General features: G+C 33.6%; 1 protein-coding gene across 6 annotated transcripts in view; it reads left to right on the top strand.

Annotated features, from left to right (window-relative positions):
- Window positions 1-21458, top strand: part of LOC124354420 (trehalase-like) — an 86350-nt gene that overhangs the window by 24430 nt on the left and 40462 nt on the right. Inside the window, exon 1 of one of the 6 annotated variants that reach the window (XM_046804863.1) lies at window positions 11121-11259. The exons of 2 other annotated variants lie outside the window; for them this stretch is intronic. In XM_046804863.1, the coding sequence (XP_046660819.1) occupies window positions 11204-11259 (56 nt within the window). In that variant the 5' untranslated portion in view covers window positions 11121-11203. Of the gene's footprint in view, window positions 1-11120; window positions 11260-13682; window positions 13754-19364; window positions 19539-21088; window positions 21243-21458 lie in introns of those variants that run through there. 3 more of the 6 variants (XM_046804864.1, XM_046804862.1, XM_046804858.1) reach the window with 3 other exon arrangements.

The following is a 21458-nucleotide window of genomic DNA, read 5'->3' as shown; positions in this document are numbered from 1 at the left end:
TATGGAATTGTCAAGGTGGGAACGTATCGTCCCAACTATGGGACGTACTTGGTAGTATAACATTAAATGTCCTCCACGTTAGGGCTACGCGTAAGGGGTGGAAGGGGGTAAAATTTCCATTTTTCTGGTTTTTCGCCTATATCATGGTATCATTGGTCGGTAAGAAATGGTACCACAGAAAATGAACTCGCACCCAAAATTAACGATGATAAAATGTTCTACATAGTTTTTATAGTTCACAGCTAATATCGTTAGAAACATATAAGCTCTCGTAAATTGGTAAATTTCTAAAATCCCCTTATAGGGACACATTTTTGTCAACCTGATGTTCACAATGCCTCATGTATTTATTTCACAGAAAAATTTTTAACAGGCGATGTAGAGAATTAAATTCACTTTAATATGGGGTTTTTATTTATCATTTAATATTTAAACATTTTTATTGAAATGAGTGATTTCGATAGAAGCCAGCACCTAGTGAAAATTATTTTCTGTACGCTCTCAACTCCCTTGTACATGATAGTACTAAAATATCAGTCACGCTAAGAAAAGGATGGGTTGGATTCGGATTGGCGGGGGAAGGGGAGAAAACCAGGGAAAATGGAGATGAGATGAAATTGTTAAAGGAAAGTTATTTCTTATTCCAAACTGGTTTTATTTCGATTTAAATAGTAAATAAATGTTTACAAGTTAATAATAAGCCACAGATGTGTGTAATGATTAGTTTAAGGAAAACATGAATGGTACCATTGCTTAGAAATACTCGCGGGCGGCTGGATCTTGGTTTGTAATAGGTATGAGGCAGTTTATTACATTGAGTTCTCTCCCCCATTCCACTGGGTGTTGGGTGATATTTCCTTGCGACCGTTGTATCTGAATGTACCACCGTTAGGTATAATGTTTGGCCATCCCTTGAATAATGGGAGGAATGAGACATCGTGCTTCAGACTCGCCACAGACGTGACGATTATGTCAAAGCATTGTGAGGTACCGTACCGCCGGAGGAGACGGTCGTTGCCCTGCATGCAATCTGCTTGCGAGTGGCTGAAGGACTGTTGAAGACTTCAGTAGCATACGTCACATCAGCATCTTCTTGAACAGTTTGAGAATGCAAGTTTGCTCTTGCGTAATGCTGATGTGGTATCACGTTCTGTGAAGGAACAACGAGCAGAGTGCCTTAGCCAAGCTTCTGTAACTCAATAGTTAGATACAGAATAGTTGGCGCCTTCACTCGGTCTGGTCTACTCAACGTTGTCTCGGTCGTTGTGAATTGTCGTAATTAGAGGACCAAATAGGATGCCCACCAGATCCGGGAACAGGCCCCTCCTGCCCACAACGATGATTACTCCAGACGTCACTACTACCAAACAATGTTTTTGTATACGTAGGACCAATCCCTACTGAGATAAAGGCGAAAAATGAGACCTTAGGACTTAAAGAAAGCTTAGCTGTGTTGGTATCGTTTACTAACGATATAACCAACGATATTATGATGTTCATAACTATTCTCAAGTAATATACACGTAATAATTTATATGTTATTTGAGTTCCGAAGGAAATCGGTCCGACGACGAGCTTCTGCTTGTCAATCTGCTCTTGAAGAGAGTCAGAGTGGGGTGGGTTTCATGTCCTATAGCTAAAAAAACTCTTCCACAATATTTTACAGAAACCGTTGTTTATTAATAATGTTTTAACTTACTCTTCATTTATTTGTACAATTTTCTTTTTTATTTACAGGGAAAAGGTTTAAATGTACTATCAGAAAAACAGATTTGTTTAAAACAAAGAGTGAACCTATGATAAATTAAAAAAAATATGTTAATGCCTAGTGTGAAATGTGTGTGTTACATTTATATGTGTGAATTTTGGATTTGTTATATACATGTCCCATCAATTTAAAGAATTCGATGTCATAGTTAAAATACTTATTTTTGTACTCTTAGGACAAGAAACTTATAAATTGCATTTAGTCCTATAAGGACCTTTGCACTGCTTCTGGAGTGGCAGGATATTCAGGATGGGTAAGTTGGAGGTAGGAGCCGCATTCTATCGAGATCCATGAGAATTTAGGGCACGAATCTCAAGTCATGTTCCCTCAAAAAAGGGGATGCCAGCTCTGAACCTCTCGGAGCCTCTCCAGTCAAAGCAGGCTGGGGGTGGCACAACCTTATGTTGAGGCTAGCAAGAAATTATGACACTTAGGGAACGAACCTCACCAACTCCAACAGGCATCTCTCGCAGAAGACTACACCTATCGAATTACACTTCCATCTCGGAATCTCGACATTCGCGGTTAGTGATGTGCCGCTCCTGGACATCCAAAGTTGCCCAGATTTAAGTGACATATCGGTTTTTGCTGTGCCCAGTGGTGGGTTCAACTGGAAGGGATAAAAAAGCCAGAAGTGATCTCTGATTAAAATACTTTTGTCTGAATAAACAGCTTTTTTAAACAGGTCACAGAACACATGAATTAAAAAGTTTCACTTGAAGAATTATTCATAGCGCTATCCCCACTAATAGGACCCAGCGTAACACTAGCAAAATCTGTTACATTGGTCGTAGTTACTAATAAGCGTGTCCTTTACGTTTCGATTCTTTGAAGAAAATATACAATAATTAATCGTATTATAAATGTTTGTCGGAAAAATAGTTTGATTTATTATAATTGACGTTTGCAATGAAACATGTTAAACATTTGGTAAGTTAAATTATTATTTTTAATTTGTTTGTAGATTTAAAAACTCAATCGCACTTTGTGTACTACTTAAAGTTATAAGTTAAAGTTAATTTAATCTCATTCTCCAAATTTTATTAAATATATCTCAGGTTTCGCCAGCGCATTTTTGGTTTTATGTTTTTCATGTAACGTTTCTTGTAATTTATGTTTAATCCTTGTAAAAGTAATTTAACGTCTAGATAATACCAGCCATTTATTTTCTAACTGAAGTGAAGATTTATTACGCAAAACAGCTTCTTCCAAATAAAGTGACATTTTAATTGGAAGGGGTGATAATTGTTTCCTGTTTAGCTACTAACTGGCTGAGAGACTAAAAGATCAAAGGATCAAAGTCTACTTTCTAACTCTAATAGTATCTATTACTACATGATAAATCAGTGAAAAAGCATCTATTCATCCTACTTGATGCTACCTCTACTACCGAATCACGTCACGGCACTGTAGGGACAAGACAATTAACACAACTGTCAGACAGTCAGCCACTGCCTTTGCGATTGTGTTACAATAAACGATCAACATCTGATTACAGACCCGCAGCGATCAGCTGATCTCAATACAATAGCCGCACACAATGCTTATTGTTCGAGGAAGCTGCCGTGCAAATGCGAACAGTTTTATTCTCATACAAAGTTCAAGGTGTTGCCTGACAAAATGGAAGAATCAATTCAGAATCAGACATTCTTCTTTTAACCACGAATTTTAAAATTAGCTGACATTTTTATTAGTTAACTCAAGTACTAATATTTTTAAAAAGGATGTGGCTAAGCTCCTTGTATGAAATATGATGTGTAACATTAGTGTTGATGTATTGTTTTATTAAATTAGCGAAGCCTTTTATTCGAAGGATTAAGAATAATACATTTCTATCTCTCTACCGCACGATCGATATCTCTAGAACAAACTGATCCACACAAAGGATATTGTGCATGAAGATTTATATATAAGCTATATAGACAACTTCGAGTTCGACGGTGGTGTTTCTCACTCCATTGGATTTAGCTGAGCGTCAGCAAACATTTTTTAAATTGGTCTTATGGGTCTTAACACTACAATAGCAACGACAAAGTTGTAGAATAAATTTGTAAACTAAGTTAGTACAATCGTATGACTCTTTTGTTCATTTTACATAGTAACACATGTAGTCTAACTATCAGAACGTAATTAATGGCCTGTGAAATTGAAATTTTGCATGCAACTACAGAGAAGTCTGTTACGCGAAACGTGGTGTAGTTCACCTACCATGACCTTGGAAAATGTTAATAAATAATTTAAACCATAGAAAAATAAATATATCCAATTTTGCATAGTTATTCATTCATAAATAGTCAGTTACAAGTTTCTCGTTTTGAACAAAAAAGATCCCTATACTTTGCAACCTTGCTTTGTATCCATAATTTATTTAAGACATGTAATAATTAAATACCCACTGATACCTTCTTCTTGTGTTGGAAGATAACGTTCCAGAAGTGTTAAAACTGTTGCGATTCGTGTGTATGTATAGACACCAGTAAAAGTTCATCACGGAGCAATCTCATAAAAGTAGCAACCACTTAAAAATAACATCATAGTAATTTAATAATTTCCTCTGAATTAACTTAATTATAAATCTGTTAAATTATTGTACAAAAATGTTTGATAAATAAGCTAATTTGGTTTGATAATTAATTAACTACATTTCATGTGCAATAAGTCTAATATGACGATTTGCTTCATATACGAGTATATATAACAGTTTTCAATTTGCAAGAAACATTTGCTGTCAGAATAATTGCTAACTAAGTTTACCACAGTACACATTAAATTTAGAGTATACTTATCAAAACTCTCATAAATTATGTATAATTACCGAATAATAAATGTCTTTTTTAGAAAACGAGAGTCAACCTTCAAAGAGAATAAGCCTAGACATTAAGTTGGTTAGTGAATGTTATACCAGTTCAGCTGACATTAGGTTTTTTTTTTTTTTTTTTTTTTTTTTTTTTTTCTTTTTTTTTTTCTTTTTGCCTGTTGGCTGGCCTTTATAATCTTATAATGCGGCCACGTAGTACACTTGTTATGTCTTCTTTCTAGTTATTTGCCGTATTCACTTTTTACATATGAACCTTGTGGTTGCTGGCCAAGCTATGAACAATTAGTTAGTCTTTGCATTTTCCAATTCATGTGTTTTTTATTTTCTTCTTTTTTTGTAATTTACTATATTGCTATTAGCTTATCAGATGTTTATTTCATTTTGTTTGTTTTCTATGAAGGTTATGTAGAGTAAAATCCATACCCTAGAACCATAATTTCTAACATGTTCTGTATAATTTTATGGTTAGTTAGGAGAAGGAAAAACTAAGGAAATCTCTTTGATTGGATTATATGATAGTGATTTTGATATTTTTCACTGCCACTGCATGTATTCTAAGTGTTCCACAACCTAATCAAATTTGATGCATCTAAGTATCACAAATAATGTAAATTGACATTAGGTTGGTTAATGGATTAAGGACAAGTGCCTGAACAACATAAGGTACCCGTAATCAGCTGTTCGAGCTAAACAAAAATTATTCATTTCATTACCATTAGTATTTTGGAAGATCGTATAGTTAGATATATTTCAAATTCACAAGAACCACATGAATGTAAAAGTTTTAGATTACTAAATATATTCTTAAAATGATACTTTGAGATATCTAAAATCGTCGAACAAAAATCGATAAATATTTTTAATAAAAAAAAAGTCCTATTATCGAATTTAGTGGTTCTTATGTGACATATTACCAGTACAACAAAAAATTCTGGATTTTCTCAAACCTAACTAAATTTCTTTAAAACTGCGCTAAGAATATAAAACACTTTTTGTAGAAACACACCAAAATTGTTTTTTTACAAAAATGTAAAAAGTGACTACATAAAAATGAAAGTATACGGAATTCTTAAAGTACTCATTCATTGCAGCGCAATCCTAGAGCCAGGTATAGTGCTACCATTGACTACGCCTAGCTCATCACTAGTGGATTCTATTGGCCCTATTCGATTGGCCCTAGGTACTAATCTTAATGAGACAGTAGATTTACATTGTCTTGGTTTTGACGGTGTTTGCGCAGACAGACAAACACTTACTACAGGAAGTAGTCAAAGTAGAAAGTGACGGTACGTAGTCCTTCAACTTCCGGTCGACCTCAAGGTAAAGGCCTTAACACTACCTATACTTTCATGTTACCCTGTTATTTATGACCGCTAAACTGCTTTAACGCTATTTACATTTGAGAAAACAACTATTAAATAAACAGTGTAACTCTTCCGAAAATATTATTCCTTTACTTATAGATGTGGAAGTGTTTATCTAATGTTTGTCCAAGCTTTTAAATGTTTTAAACAGATTAGCATTCTTCGTGGAATTAAAAATAGCAAAATTATATAGGCACCAAAGCTGTGTACATATTAAATTATTGATCTCAACTTAACATGTTAATTACAGTTAATTATCGTCTACATTAATAAAAAATTTAAATCTTGCAATATAATAAATAAAAATAATTTACCTTCAGGTTAAGAAGTTTTAAAATATTATTATAGGCATGAGAGAAACAAATAGAAATATTTAGTTTCAAACAAATTCCCTTTGTCAGCACTGTAAACTTAACCACGATAAATATTTTCATAAATGAACATACAATGTGTATGTGTATTAAATATCAATATAATGAAAATAATTTTATACTGCATTTATTTCAATAGCTTCCCAATAACGTCGAAGTGAATATATTTCATTGTATATTAAAAAACGAAGCCCTTACAATTCATTCTATAGGTCACACAAATCTTTACTGACACATATTGCGCAAATCTTGAGTATTTATTCTCTAATACATTTTATTGAGCTTCTATACTCTATGGTGAATACCGAAACCTGATAGTAAATTGCCTATTGGGTAATATCTTTGAAAATTCCGAGAAGAAATCAGCTTACTCTGTGGAAGCAGTCGACCTTGAAATGTGACATTGTAAAACAGAACACGTGTGGACGTCATCAGCTAGTTGTGGTTAGAGAGATGTAGACACAGTGAAGGAATCGCTACGCTGCCGGAAAATGTAGCCGGAAAATCTGCATGGAGACGGTAATAACAGTGGCTTGCTCGTGTACCGCGAGTTCGCGTCACTGGCAGCTGGTGCCAAGGTCTGTCACTGGTCCAAAAATCACAGTTCGCAATTATTGTTGTCACTTTTTCCAACAGTTTCTTTTGTTCTAGGCTGCTTCGAGCCGTACGAATTGTTTTATGAGAATATTGTTTGTGTTTGTGAGAATAAAACAAAGAAACGTAAATAAACAGATTAAAAATGTATAATATCATAAATAAATGGCGTGTATACTTTGATGTTCAGATATAAATTGTCTTCTGGAGTTGTAATCAATTATTAAAAATGTAAAAGTTTAGATATTTTATATACTTACAAAGAAATTGTGGTCCTTTTTAAGTAGTTTTTGTCCTGTCAAATTCATAAAAACAGAATGGGTCTTTACCGGGCTCAAGTAAACGTTGAATTGTCAATAATAAATTCGGAACAAAACAGTTACCTACATATCGACGTATTTTTAGTTGTTTTAAAGTTATAACACAAGTTGTTGTTAAGCAGTGTTGTTTTAAGACGGTGGTTCGGAAATCACCTTTAAGTCGTTGGTCCTCAGGCTGTGTTATAGAGGTCTACTTAGTACTAACTTCGCCTGGTAAAATAAGACTTTACTTTACTTTGATTAAAAAACTGTATAAGTACAACAGTAAATATGTATATATCTTCTACTAAACAAATGACCCCTGATGTTAGTCTATACACTCCGAAGTCGACAAAATAGAAGAACACTGGTACACGTGTTTCTCAAATGTCGTTGATATCCAAATGTTAGTGAAAAATTGATAACGGCACTATGATAACGCCCCTGTTGGAAATATACTTGGGCAACTAGTAGTGCAGGGATACGGAAAATGTGCGGAATTAGTATCGGTGTATTGCCTGAAGACATCTCGGTATTCAGTTTTATTTTTGTATAGATTGTATGAATCTAACATGAAACTCTTGATCACATAACTTCAGGCTAGGCTCATCTGAGAATTGTTACACGGTACAACACGATGCGAATGGAAGTGTACCTACTAAACCTTATAGTTATCTGAAAATTTAGACTATCCCAATTGTCATCTTAGAATGAACTTGGTTTGTTTAGCTTTTTCCGTTTTCTGAATACTAAACCACACATTAACAGATAAGATAAGAGTGCGTGCAGAATGTGCTATCTTTCTTCATATAAAATCATACCGATTGAGGAAGTGAGAGGACTGACTATCTATTATTAGCGCGTGAATTATCTCTCATGTGATGGTAATACAATTATTGTGGTGTACACATTAATAGTGTGTTTACATGTTAATTTATACAAAATAGTGGTTAATATATATATATATATATATATATATATATATATATATATATATCAGGTTTTATGATTATTTATATTGAATTACTTAATAGCAGGATAATTGTTTAGTTTATCCTTTACACTAATAGTTATGACTATAATCAGTGTTAAAAACATTAACGAACATTATCATATTTTAAAGGTGCATTTGAAGTTTACAGATTTTTATACTTACATTATCATTTTACTCTCAGTTTTTTTTATTGAAATAACTATATCTTAACAGAGGTGTTATTACAAGTCATGATGATTATGATGTTCTCAGTAATTTCAGTAAAGTATTGGTACATTTGAATAATTACTATTATATTTAGGTTTTTACTTATAAAGTAATTCGCCTTAAAAATTTATTTAAGATATATAATAAAGGACGTGCATAAAAGTAACAGCTGTCGCTGTTGTTGAAACCAGCGGAATGAAGAATATACACCGATGCGGTATTTTCAGAACGCCTTCAGTTGCTAGCCTAGGCAATACATTTGACGTTATGGTTTGCACATAGTATTGACAACTTTGCAGGCGACAAAGCTTATTTATGAGTTTCTAGGGTTAGCCACGCCCGCCATTCACTTATTTGTTGTATCCTTTCCATTTGTACAATGAAATCCCTTTTAATCAATGTAACGCTTTCTTTCATATTATAACAAATTTGACTACATCTACAAAACAAATTTAATTTAATTGTAAAATAAATCAAATATTATTCAGGACTAACAGTATAAGTCTTTGATTAAAAATTATTTAACGCAGTTGATAAAATACATATAAGAAGAATCAGTTCGTTTTGCTCACACATTTTTCTACATTCTATTGAAATAGCGTTTTTTTGTATTCTCTACTGCACAATTGTCTCTTTAGCACAAAAGTATTACAAGTAATCATGAATAATAACAATGTCTACATGAAATTGAAGAAAACAAATAAATGAATATTGAGAAAGAGGACAATTGTAAGGTGATAAGGTAACTTTTGTAACAGTAAATCCTATGAAAAAACTTTCTTTTTTTAATTAACTATTGTATTTTCTGTTTAATTATAGTGAAATATTGAATATTGTATTGATATTTTTCCATCCTTAGCTTATACACCAGAATCAAAGATTTATGTATTTGTGCGAACTTGAGCTTGAATTGTTTTGGCGTAAACGAGAAACGAGTATGGTTGGTTGTACGTGTATTGTCGGCGAGATGGAATGTCACAGCTGCCGAGCCAAGTGAACCATGGATGTGTGCCTGTGGTATCTCAAATATTGCAGGCACCTTGTTTACGAATAAAGTTGAATTTGTCTCGTATGTTTTAAATTCAGCAAAATATTTTGGAAAATAGTTTTTTTAATCCCATCTGCTTTTTATTTGTTAACAATAGTCGTCTAAATTCACTTATCTACTTAGGAAGAATATTTTTCAATAAACTATGTTAATCACTATTTCTAATGACAAATGTTGGCAAAAATATTTTTATAACCGTGAACAGATCCTCGCTGAAAACTCTGGAGATCCTGAGTTCTTGAAAAGGAAGTAGCGTAAGCAAGCATGACGTCATATCTCATTTGTCGGCCCAGGTAAGCGTTTTAACGTCTGCCTCACATCAACAGCGTATTATAATGTACTTACTCTATGACATAACTGGGATCATGCATATAATATGTGTGAACTGTGAGCAGTCAAGCTAAGCAATGCTTAACTATCAATCCAATTATTTTCGAAAGAGTGGAGAAAATACTACTTTGTCTGTAGGCTAATCATCTCAAAATTACAAGTACCCAGAAAACCTGTTTATTCCTTTTACGTTGGTTTTGCTTTATTTCAAGAAGGATTATCTTAAAACGTCCGAGGAAATGTTTCCCTTTCCGAAAAGCTAGCGTAGGACTTACAGCGTTGAGTTAAGGATAATTTTCTTATATTCTCTACCAAAGTAATATCTTTTATTGGTTTAGCTTTAATACGGATTTAAATTTCTTCATACTCGATTCTTTTCATAATCTGGTAATTTATAATATAATATTGTTGATGTGTATAAAGTTTATTTATGCACATATTTATTCTGTGGCTTTTCATTTCGATGTTGTTTTTATTCGAATATTATGGTTATTTTATAAGCTAAACCAAGACAGCAAACGTTTTAAAGAAGTATTACTTCTAATGTGCTAGTAATAGGGAATTTCAGACTATTATAGTTTTGGAAAGTACTTTTACATGATTTTCTTGTCGGTTTGTATATGGTTTTTATTTATCTTTTTTATAGCAGAGAGGCCTTTTTGACTTTGGAATTCACCTCTCGCCAAAAATCATTACTGCCTATGTTGTGTGGTATTAATAATACTTGCCAAAGGATGAAACTCTTTTCAGTACATAAATTCCACTTGCTAATTTTTCATATAACATTTATTTAATTTCATTAAAATAAGTTAAATTATGAGCGTTTTTGTAAAAACACAATTTTAAAAAGTGCGCCAAAGTCTAAACTACTAAAGATGCTTTAACGGCTTATATTTCAGCGATCTATTTATATTACAGCTTCGCTCTAGGGGTTGATAAACCAGATCCTTCGCCTAGTTTAGTTCACTGTGAGAAAGTACTAAGGATTGATGGAATCAGTTTTATTCATTTCACTTAAAATACATTTAAAAAAAACATTTAAATGTATTTTACTTCCATAATAAGAAATTCGTGAAAACTCTTGACCCAAATCCGCCGCTTTACACTAAAAGCCTTTGATTTCTTTGTGTTACGCAGTCGATGACTGATGTTTTCCGTTCAATCTCCCGGCAAACAAACCTATTAAGCTGATCTACCCCCCCCTCCCCCTCTCGCGCTAACAATCTAGATCATCTACATTCCACCAAATGATTAAGGCAATTGTCAAGATCAACACCGCACTTGACTTGCGAGTGAGGGGCGGCTTACCATAACGTGAGGGGGGAGAAGGCCCCTTGATAATCGCTATAGGATGTCCTTATTAAGGATGCTGAAAGCAGAATTAGACTACATAGCCTCTGAGATCTCACGATGGATAAGACCACTTGGGAATCTATCCAAACCACGGATCCACTTGCAGATGACAAGTAAGATCAAAGCGTGTTTTGTTTCAGTAGTGATAATAATATTTTTGAATTTACAGTTGATAATAGTAATACAATATTTTACCAGTTATTTTAGCAACATATTATTCAAGACAGTGAAGATTTTGTCCTAATAAGAGGCCGCATATCTTTCACTGTAATTTTGGCAAAATTATTTATGTATTGATCTTGTAATTATAAATGTTTTAAACCGAGATGCATTTCACTTTTATTAAATATAATTTTGTTGTACAAAAATATTTTGAAGGAGTCTTGCTTTTGTCTTATACTTCCTAATTTGATTTTTTTATCATTTTTACGTTTTCTGATATATCAGTGTTACAATACCTAATTAGAGTATAACAATTATTAATACTGGATTTTTTTTAAAAGTTTTGTTTTAGTTACATCGTATTGAAACTGTTATCAAAGACATCCGGAATGGAACTTTTTACAATTTTTATTATCCTAGTGACAATTATACTTCTTGAATCTTTGCACACTAAAAGAATTAAAACTATTGTTATTGTTACTGCTCAGATAAACAGTATCAATCATGTACCATTTAATCAACCATTAAATGTTTTATCAGGATGATTTAGTTTCTTTATAGATAAAATCATACAAATGGGTTCTCTTTTCATTAGTTTTTTTAAATATTTTAATAATAATCATAAAACTTTATTACGAAAATAATCATGTAATTCATGATGGCTATTTTAAGGACAGTGTAAAGATACAATTTTCTCTCTGGATAAAAAACTGTTTTTCGGTCACAAATTGAAAAATCTTGCTCATCTTATAATTTACTTTTCTGTCCTATATGAATGTGATCACTTTATAAAAGCCAATATACTTTAACAAAGCCATTTTGTGGATTTCAAATAATTTTAAACTTTTGCAGTATCATACTGTATAGACTGATGTGGTTTAGTTGGTGTTTTGTAAGCGTTTGTGTTTTAATGCCAGAGCCACAGCTCTTTAAAATGACCAACAGAAAAGACCTTTTTATCATTCCAAGAAGAATGATGCCATTTAAATTAGAATTTTTTTCCAATTTTTTTAATCAGACTTAAGGAACAATGGCTGATGATAAGGATATACAGTGTTCACAATAGCATATTTACATGAATGGAAAATATAGGGAATGACAAGAATTTTTGTTATTTATGGTGTAAGGAAATTACATTTTTAATAATATTGTAATTTTAAAAATGGCTAGTTTTGTTTTACAATACAATATTACATTATGGTATTACATTATATATTACATTACATTACACACACACACACACACACACATTTCTTATCCTTCAGTTGTTTTCGCACGTAAGCCTATATTATGCAAAATTATGTTTTTTCCTTTTTTTATCTTTACAAAATAATATTTTTAAATATAGTGGCTAAATTTTTGCTTTTTTATTAAACTAACCGAAAACTATTATATTTACTTCACCTAAATATAATGTACTGCATTTGAAACGATATTAATAGAAAATAAATCAGTCATAAACTTAAACTTATTTTAAGGAATGGTGAATTTTGGACCGATTCAAAATTCACCATTCCTTAAAATATAACTAAATTCTTTTTTGACCCAAACTTTTATACATATACTAATATTTATTTCATTTTATTTTAATTTTAACCATATAAATGTTGTTAGTTTTACTCAGCTGATATTTGTTTTTAAATTGTTGATTCACACCTGATGATGGCATCTTCGATGTCGAAAGGCCTCGTGAAAAATACACTAATTATTGGATAATTGTGAGTTTTCTTTTGTGAAATAATAGAAAATTTATATTCCAATAAGAAGAGCTCCTCCTCCTTCAACACATGCTAATGTTTCTGTTTGTTACTTCCGTACTTGTAAAGAAATATCAAAAAGTATATTTTACCCAAGGAGTCTAAACAAGATTTTTCTGTAATAGTGCTCACAAAAAGAGTGGAAACCTTTTTTTAAATTTCTTTTGGTTTTAATCAAAGGCTCGATGACAAGTTTTAAGTTGTAGTTTGTAAAATTTGGTTTTGTAGTACTGTATAACGAGATAAAATACTAACTAAGATTTGTTGTTTCACACCCTATTTTGTAGACAATGTACGGTTTGATCATATGAACAAGAGGCACCAATCATTATAAGCACTATCTGGATAGCTTCTCTCATACAATAGAGATAGAGGAAAATTAACGACCAATAATGATAATTTTATCGAACAGCCAGCCAACCGTTATCAAAGCACTACACAGCCTGTTTAGTGCATAAAGGGTTGTTGCGCTAATAATAGACTCGCAAGGAGGCGTGGTGCAGCTAAATAAAGCTGGATACCTTTTGTTGTCACCTTAAATCAGCTGTTAGGCAATGCGGCGTGGCGTGCGGTGGCGCGGCATAGCGGTCAGTTCAATAAACACGAAGTGTTGATCAGCTGCGATTATAGACATGGTTCTTCTAACCTCACTTCTGAGAGTGGTACGACAAGCGCAACGACTATACAGGTTAGTTACAGGAAATCGTCTATAATTGATTGAAACATCTACTGTTGCGTTACCTTAAAAATATGTGTGAAATGTACTATCAGCCTTCAAATCAATGCTAAGAAGTACACCTCTGCGCAGACGCGGCCGTTCTTTCCGACTATTCCTTAGCTTTGAAAATAAAGTAGTATTTTTCACGCCTAAGCAATGAAATAGTTAAATAACTGTTATCATTCGGAAACTCTCACTAGTAGTCAAACAAAACAGTTTACTTATCTCATAATTACACATTGATGTGAATAATCTCGCCTTTTAACTCGTACAACAGCCATTATGTCCATTAAAAATTGCAATATTATTTCCACTGATAAGGCTTCACTTCATAGCATTGGATGTTTCATCAGGCAAGTGGGAGGAGGGAGTAGTAATTGTTTTATTTACTGACAATCAACATCGCTGTGTTTGCGATCAGCTGATGAAACAAACATGCCAAGCCAGAGAAAACAGCTGTCAGCGACGAAATCCATTCAGTTGTGGCCTTGAGCGCACATAACCTCACTTTTCTGTTTAGCCGCTCTAATATTGAACCGTATTTTAAAGTTTGAAACTTTTTTCAGTATATAATTAAATAGTAAATGTGCAACCTTTTTGACTTGAATAAGTCCTTCTTTCAGTAACACACAATCATATATCTATTTATCTATCTATATATATATATATATATATATATATATATATATATATATATATATATATATATATATATATATATTTATAAAAAAACATGTTACATAGTATACAAAATATCGATGATAAATAAAAAAGCGTATTCCCCAATACTATCATCTCTTAGTATTTTATAAGTTTGGTAACATGACTGAAAACTTTAAAATCAGCTAAATACACATACACGCGCGACGACGAAGACGTGGAATTCCTCCATGTTATGCCATACTTGGTGGTTAAAGACTTGTTATGTAATCCTTAAACAAAATTGTATTATCTATACAAGTAAGTCGTTCAAAATTGACTACACTTTAAGAAAAGCATCAGAAATGTTTAATTCATTAATTTTAAAATACAAAACAGTTTACAGTTATCATTAGCTTACTTTTATGTTGGTACCAGACTTTATCTAGAACGTTTCCTTCATTGTTTTGGAGATCCATAAACTGAAAACTATTTCAATCTTAACTTCGTAATTTCAAAAGAATTTTAATTTTCAGAAGAAGAGGTTAATGCTATTTATTTCTAATTCGCCAATTTCATATTTGGATCAATATCTAGATCCAAACGTTGACTTTCCCTCCCACCACAATTATTACGTCACGCTCCTAAAAATCATAGTGCGTAAAAAATAAATTTTTTATTTTGAAGTTTAAAAAATTGTAGTTTTGCATGACTTATCATGTAATTTTGAAGCATATACACCGGCCTATAACAATTATTTAACTTTTCATTAGTAACACTAACCGGTAACCATGAACGAATACCGTGTATATCAATTCACTGGGCAAAGATAGTGTGCCCATGGAAACAAGAGAGAAAGAGAGAGAGAGAGAGAGAGAGAGAGAGAGAGAGAGAGAGAGAGAGAGAGAGAGAGAGAGAGAGAGAGAGAGAGAGAGAGAGAGAGAGAGAGAGAGAGAGAGAGAGAGAGAGAGAGAGAGAGAGAGAGAGAGAGAGAGAGAGAGAGAGAGAGAGAGAGAGAGAGAGAGAGAGAGAGAGAGAGAGAGAGAGAGAGAGAGAGAGAGAGAGAGAGAGAGAGAGAGAGAGAGAGAGAGAGAGAGAGAGAGAGAGAGAGGAGAGAGAGAGAGAGAGAGAGAGAGAGAGAGAGAGAGAGAGAGAGAGAGAGAGAGAGAGAGAGCATTGTGAAAAGGCAATTTGCTGTAAAGGAGGTGGTCGTAAATTATCATTAATACATTAACTTACTTGCGAACTATTGTAACTATGGTTTAAATACAGAAATATAAATGCAAAATTCCACCTCAATACTGGATTTATCTTTTAAGTATGATAAAAGTGCATTGCATAACTAAATAATCACACAAAGAGCACATAGCTTAATGTGGCTTAATATTGCCAATGAGACGAAACTTGCTCGCAGAAACCTTATTTGTAGCTCTTGAAGTAATTGCTGCTTTCTCCGAATATCTACACGAACAAACGGCCGTTCCATTGTTATCAGTAAATTGTCCATTTATTTGCGATGCAACTGTGGCCAAAAGTATTTATTTTCAACAATAAATGTGTATAAAAAATACGAAATCGTTATGCTTGCTTACCTTGTACACATAAAAGTTAACTCGCGCTTTTCACTGACCACTGCGGCTGTGAACATCGCTTATAAAACGCAAGTTTAGACATACCACGTAGAACAAGCCGTGAATTAAATAACAGTTTTAATTGCGTTGGCTAACTTTAAAATGTAACTATATCAATTGGTTTAAAATATATATATTAACGCTCAGAATTGTAATAGTACTGATTTCTGAACAATTGGTAATCAAAATATGTGCCTATATGTGTTCTTTATTTCTTTAGCGAACGAACTAAATGGATATCGGATGTTGGTTGGAAGAGGTTCATTGATAGTCAAAATTTTTTTTCACGTGATTTTTATGTATGATATCAAACAATCAATGCAGTGTTATTTAACCCAAAGTGTAATGTTTACTTGTTGGCATTTTGTGCAACAATACGACACGATGATGTCAGCACGTGCTCGGTACGTATCAGTTGCTGCACTTTTCGTATTCTTGCTTCACGGCTGCAAACAGCAGCTGAATATTCATTAGCTGTGGTTTACTTCGACGTTCGGCTAAGACTTAATTTTACTTGGGTGTTCGATATTGTCACGTTAATAGCTTTTTCCGTCTTGGGTAAGCGGAGGAAACTTCCACTGTACTTAAACGTAAAAACTGTTCTACACCGCTTCCGGGACTGGGTGCTTTAGTGGGCCGTGAGGGCTGAGTGGGATCGCTTCAGGTATGACCTTGGAAGAAGAGGAGGCTGATGCTGTTCCAGCACAAGGACAAAGCGGACAGAAGAGAAAAGCCTTCCCCGATGTAGGATTGATAACCCTTTGGTACTGAGGAACACCCATATATTTCATCCATCATTCTTTGCAGCAAACTTAGCTATTAATCTTACTATTGGCCAATACGTCGACATTTTCAGCTAGTGACGACATTTATGTTGGCAGAGGACATCAGATTATTTCCAACTGATAAGAAGATAGTAAATTATTGTTTCCCTGGAGTACTGAAACTAGTTAACCTTGAAGTGATTCGCAAATTACATACGTGGCAGTTAGTCCTACTAATGCTGCTGCGACGCTCACACATCAGCGCACAAGATACACACAGTCATACACTTGTAATAGTTTTAGAAACTAATTCTATTACAACGATATTATTGTCGATCTCCAGCCCATTAATCATCAAACGATTCAGATGATAGTATTACTAGGGTCGGTTGTCTCACAGTCTAAAAGCCCGATTACAAGGTCCAGTTTATTGTACAATTTGATTTGCATAAATATAACTGTACAAATTATCGTAGCGTGTGGACTGAAGATTGGTACAAACGACTGGATTGGAGCAGGTTTGGCAAGAATGAGTTTGATAAAAATTTTCCGATTGGGAGATAGAGCAACAGGTTGAGCTTGACAGCTACTCAAACCTTGAAAGTTCAAACTTAACGTAAAAACAAAGTCCCACGCATCAGTGTACTGTATGAGTATGCAGTCTCTGGTTAGGCATCATGGCTGAGTCTCGCGAAGTTTTGAGCGAATTTATAGAACTCTGCCGGAATTTGCCACAAATAATTTCTCCAATCAATTTGTACATTGCGCAATTCTTTTAAGAGTCACACTTGTGAAAACTTCGTTTCATTATCTTCATCACATAGTTCTCGGTTTTCGCATTTTGGGGTAACTATTCTTGCTAGACAAACAGTATATACAGGTCGCAACAGAACGTCGACCACAACTAGGTACAGCATATTGAAAATCGAAAAGAAGGCTTAAATTAAAATATCGTAGCGTGTAGACAGCAGAGTTTATTAAAAACGTTTGCACAAATTTAGTACAACAAGATCGATCAAATAGAGATAGCGAAAATTCAAATATTTAATGTGAATGTATTATTTGTATCAGTATTGAAGACATCCTACTGTACCGAGTCTCTTCCTTACTATATTTGATAAGACCATCGAACAAGCCAGCGACCCATCAGGCCTGGAATAATAAGGCAAAAGGAAAACTAGCGTCTCCTTTAAAATATTGGCCACGTAAACATTAGACGTTTGATATTTACTAAGAAATGGAGAGTTTGATAATAAAATACTCTGAAGGATCCACTTATTCAAAACTGTAGGGTTATAAATAAGTTATAAAGATCATTGGCTCGCTATCATTTCGAAGTACCCGTTATTTCTAAACGGTAACTCTTCGCTTGTTATCACTTTACTTCTTTAATCTCCTGCGGATGATGGAAATATCAAAGAGCTGTTTTTCTCACCGCATCCCAACTTGCGGACTTTCACTCGTGAAATCCTAGTAGCTTCTTCCTCGATCTCTTTTTCCCACCCCGCGCAAGTAAATAATGTGTGCTAGGCAGAGTCTTCATCTCCTGGGCATTGTTCAGGTACCAACGAAAACATCGCCCTTTAACTGGAAGATATCTGCTCTGTCCTAAATTCAGACCTGATTACTCGACATATTCTGAAACATTGTTGTCTAAACAACATCTACTCGTTATACTTGTAAGGTAAGAAAGAAACCTCAGTAATTTAATTTTATTATTATAATAATTACTGTTTAGCTGGACTTACTTCTTAAAACATATTGACAATCGTAAAGGAATGGAGTTGACCTGCATATCTGCAATGATTAGAAAAAGAATCTTCCTAGGAATTTAATTTGAGATCTATTCTTCAATAATTGCACGTTATTGCTTGAGAATCACAAAATAAGTTTGGTCAGTCTTGGGTTTAACTTTAGCTTTTTGATATTGTCCTAAACTACAATGAAGCTATGTAAAGTTCTTTGTATTATCACACAAAAGACATGCATTACCCATAGCTGACGCAGACACAAGAGTAGTTAACTAAAAAAACCCTCTAATAGTTGCATATTAAGGGAGCAAACGTTATTGCTCACATCTGTTTCCTCCGAGGCTTTATATACAAACTGTAAGCTAAATTTCAGTAAAAAGTGTACATACTGACACTTTTTGCTGTAAAAAAATACCCGTGATGAAAAAAAAAACGGAAAATGTATAATTATTTATGGTTATAAAAACAAGGAATGAAAGAAAAGAAAATAATCAATATATTAATCCCTTTCGAAGTATTCCAAATTGTATCAGGACAGCTGGGTCTTGATATACAATGGTCAAAAGCAGCAAAAATAATTTAATTTTACAAAAATATATCGCCTCTAAAACCCAAATAAGGTTGAAAACAAAGAGGAAATCAATGATAACAACGGATTCTAAAATCAAATGGCAATCAATTTGATTAATTTTCCCGCATATTTATTGTTTCCACAATCTGCAATAGGGTGATGAATTGACCGTTGTATCAACATCAGTACATCATAACTCAACGTATATCTTCCTGCGGGGGTCAACACCCACAGTTGAGCCTAGCCTCCCAGCCTCGGCGGTTGCTGGCACGTTTCTAGCAGTTTCTAGGGGCGTTTCTAGCAGTTTCTAGCAACATATCCAGTCATGATTTACTTGATATGCTGTGAAGTGCCGGTGGCCGACTTTAAGGACAGACGTATCCACACCCATCTCTCACAGTAAGTTTTTATATCTGGCCAAGGAAATGTATCCAATAGAAGTATGCTCTGTTGTGCCCACTATTACTATTGTAAATTGTCCGGGTGTTTTATTGGAGTTTAAGATAATGGACTTTGGCTGAGTATAGTGGCGTGGTGCTGTTATCCATCTATTTGGAGGACGTGCTTTGATAATCAGGTGAACTGAAATTGGCTTCCAGTGACCATCTTAACCCCTTGGGTAAGAGGGAGTCTTGTAAAGATATCAAGACCTTTGGTGGTGAAGTTGGCTTGAATTTGGCACTAGACAGTGAATTCCTTTATCCTGTAATATAGTTAATACCAGATTATCTGTAGTTCCAACCACTTAATTTATAAACTGATTCTATGGCCTATCATTTTGTAAACTACCAAAACTCCGTACATGTATATGTATTCATCTCAAATAATTTTGCATGCTTTATTTACTTATTAAATTATTTTATTTTTTACTTAAATCTCAAATAATAAATACAAAGTATCCAAAGGATCAAATTTAGGTTTTCTACTTGTATTATTTATATTTGTAATGTATTAATTTAAACGTATATAACGTGACAGAGTAATATACTATATTAGAACCGATGAGAAACTATCTTTTATGATAAATATCGCTTGCATGCCAATTTTACTCACGTTGTTTCTCTCATAACTGTTGTTCCAAAGTTCGTTCCTTCCTAGTCATAGCAATGGCTGTTTTATTGTAACAGTAAACTGATAACATTTACACAATAAGCAATACTGTAGAGGAGATACTGTAGACCTAATTGTAAATATAAATGAACATAACTGTATTCAAGTAAATATGTACGAATTATAAAATGTAAGTACAAATATGTGGTTGTCTAAAATATGTTGTAGTTGTCATTATTTTGACTGATAACCACGAAACACATATTGTTTCGTGCCAAAAAGTACCTTAAATGAAAGTGTTAAAAATGAGCGTTTCCCAAAACTAATATAAAAGAACTAGTGAAACTTTGTACACGAAGTAACAACATGGCTATAACTCCGCTGCGTACTTTTATTACCTTGCAATTCATGTTCACATATTAGACTCCTCGAGTTAAGGATAAGTTTATGTAAAGAGTAATGATTTAACATCCCATAAACCACAGTTTATGTACGGTATTGGTTTATAAATTTTATTCACTGATTGGCTAAGGAGTGGCTTCAATTCTTACCCTTCATATATAAACTTGGTTGTTATGCACAAAATATAATTTGATTAACATTGAATTTTAGATATCAAACTGAATCATGTGATTCTTAATATTTTGGGCACAATACTACGTCAGTAGCACGGACCTAGCAATTATAATAACATATGTGCAAGGTTGGTAACACTGACATATTACAATAATAGACACATATGGTAAGTAGATTACGCAAAACACCCGTTATTTACAACGTTTGAACTGTCCATAACAGTATCAGTGCTCCCTGATAAAATAAGGCTCGCCATGGAATAAATTCCCGATATCGTGTAAGATTTATGGACAATCCTCGGCCAACCCAGATGACGCAATGTAAGCTGTTCATCTTAAATTTCGAATTTTGTTATATGTTCGTTGTACGTTACCTGGCTCTATCTCGATGCTGTGATCGTTTTCGTGTTGTCGTCCCTTCCTTGCCCAGTGTTTTTATGGTTTTTGGGAGAGGAACCGGTGACGCAAAAATACTTACGTAAGTTCACCACCAGTTTAATATAACCTTTCTTTGTTGAAGTTGTCTTTATTATATTTGCTGTCTGATTTTTTTAACTAGAACGTGAGAGCAGTGATTGTCGATCGTATCTCGATCGCTTAAATTCACGCCTTCCTTGCATCAGCCATACGCTTACGCAAACTCTCAGATTGTGAGTTTAAGTACAGTGGACCAACATTTGTGAATATTATACTA

Source organism: Homalodisca vitripennis, chromosome 2 (genome assembly GCF_021130785.1).
Source record: "Homalodisca vitripennis isolate AUS2020 chromosome 2, UT_GWSS_2.1, whole genome shotgun sequence".
Taxonomy (NCBI): domain Eukaryota; kingdom Metazoa; phylum Arthropoda; class Insecta; order Hemiptera; family Cicadellidae; genus Homalodisca; species Homalodisca vitripennis.
This window is presented reverse-complemented; position numbering and strand designations above follow the sequence as displayed.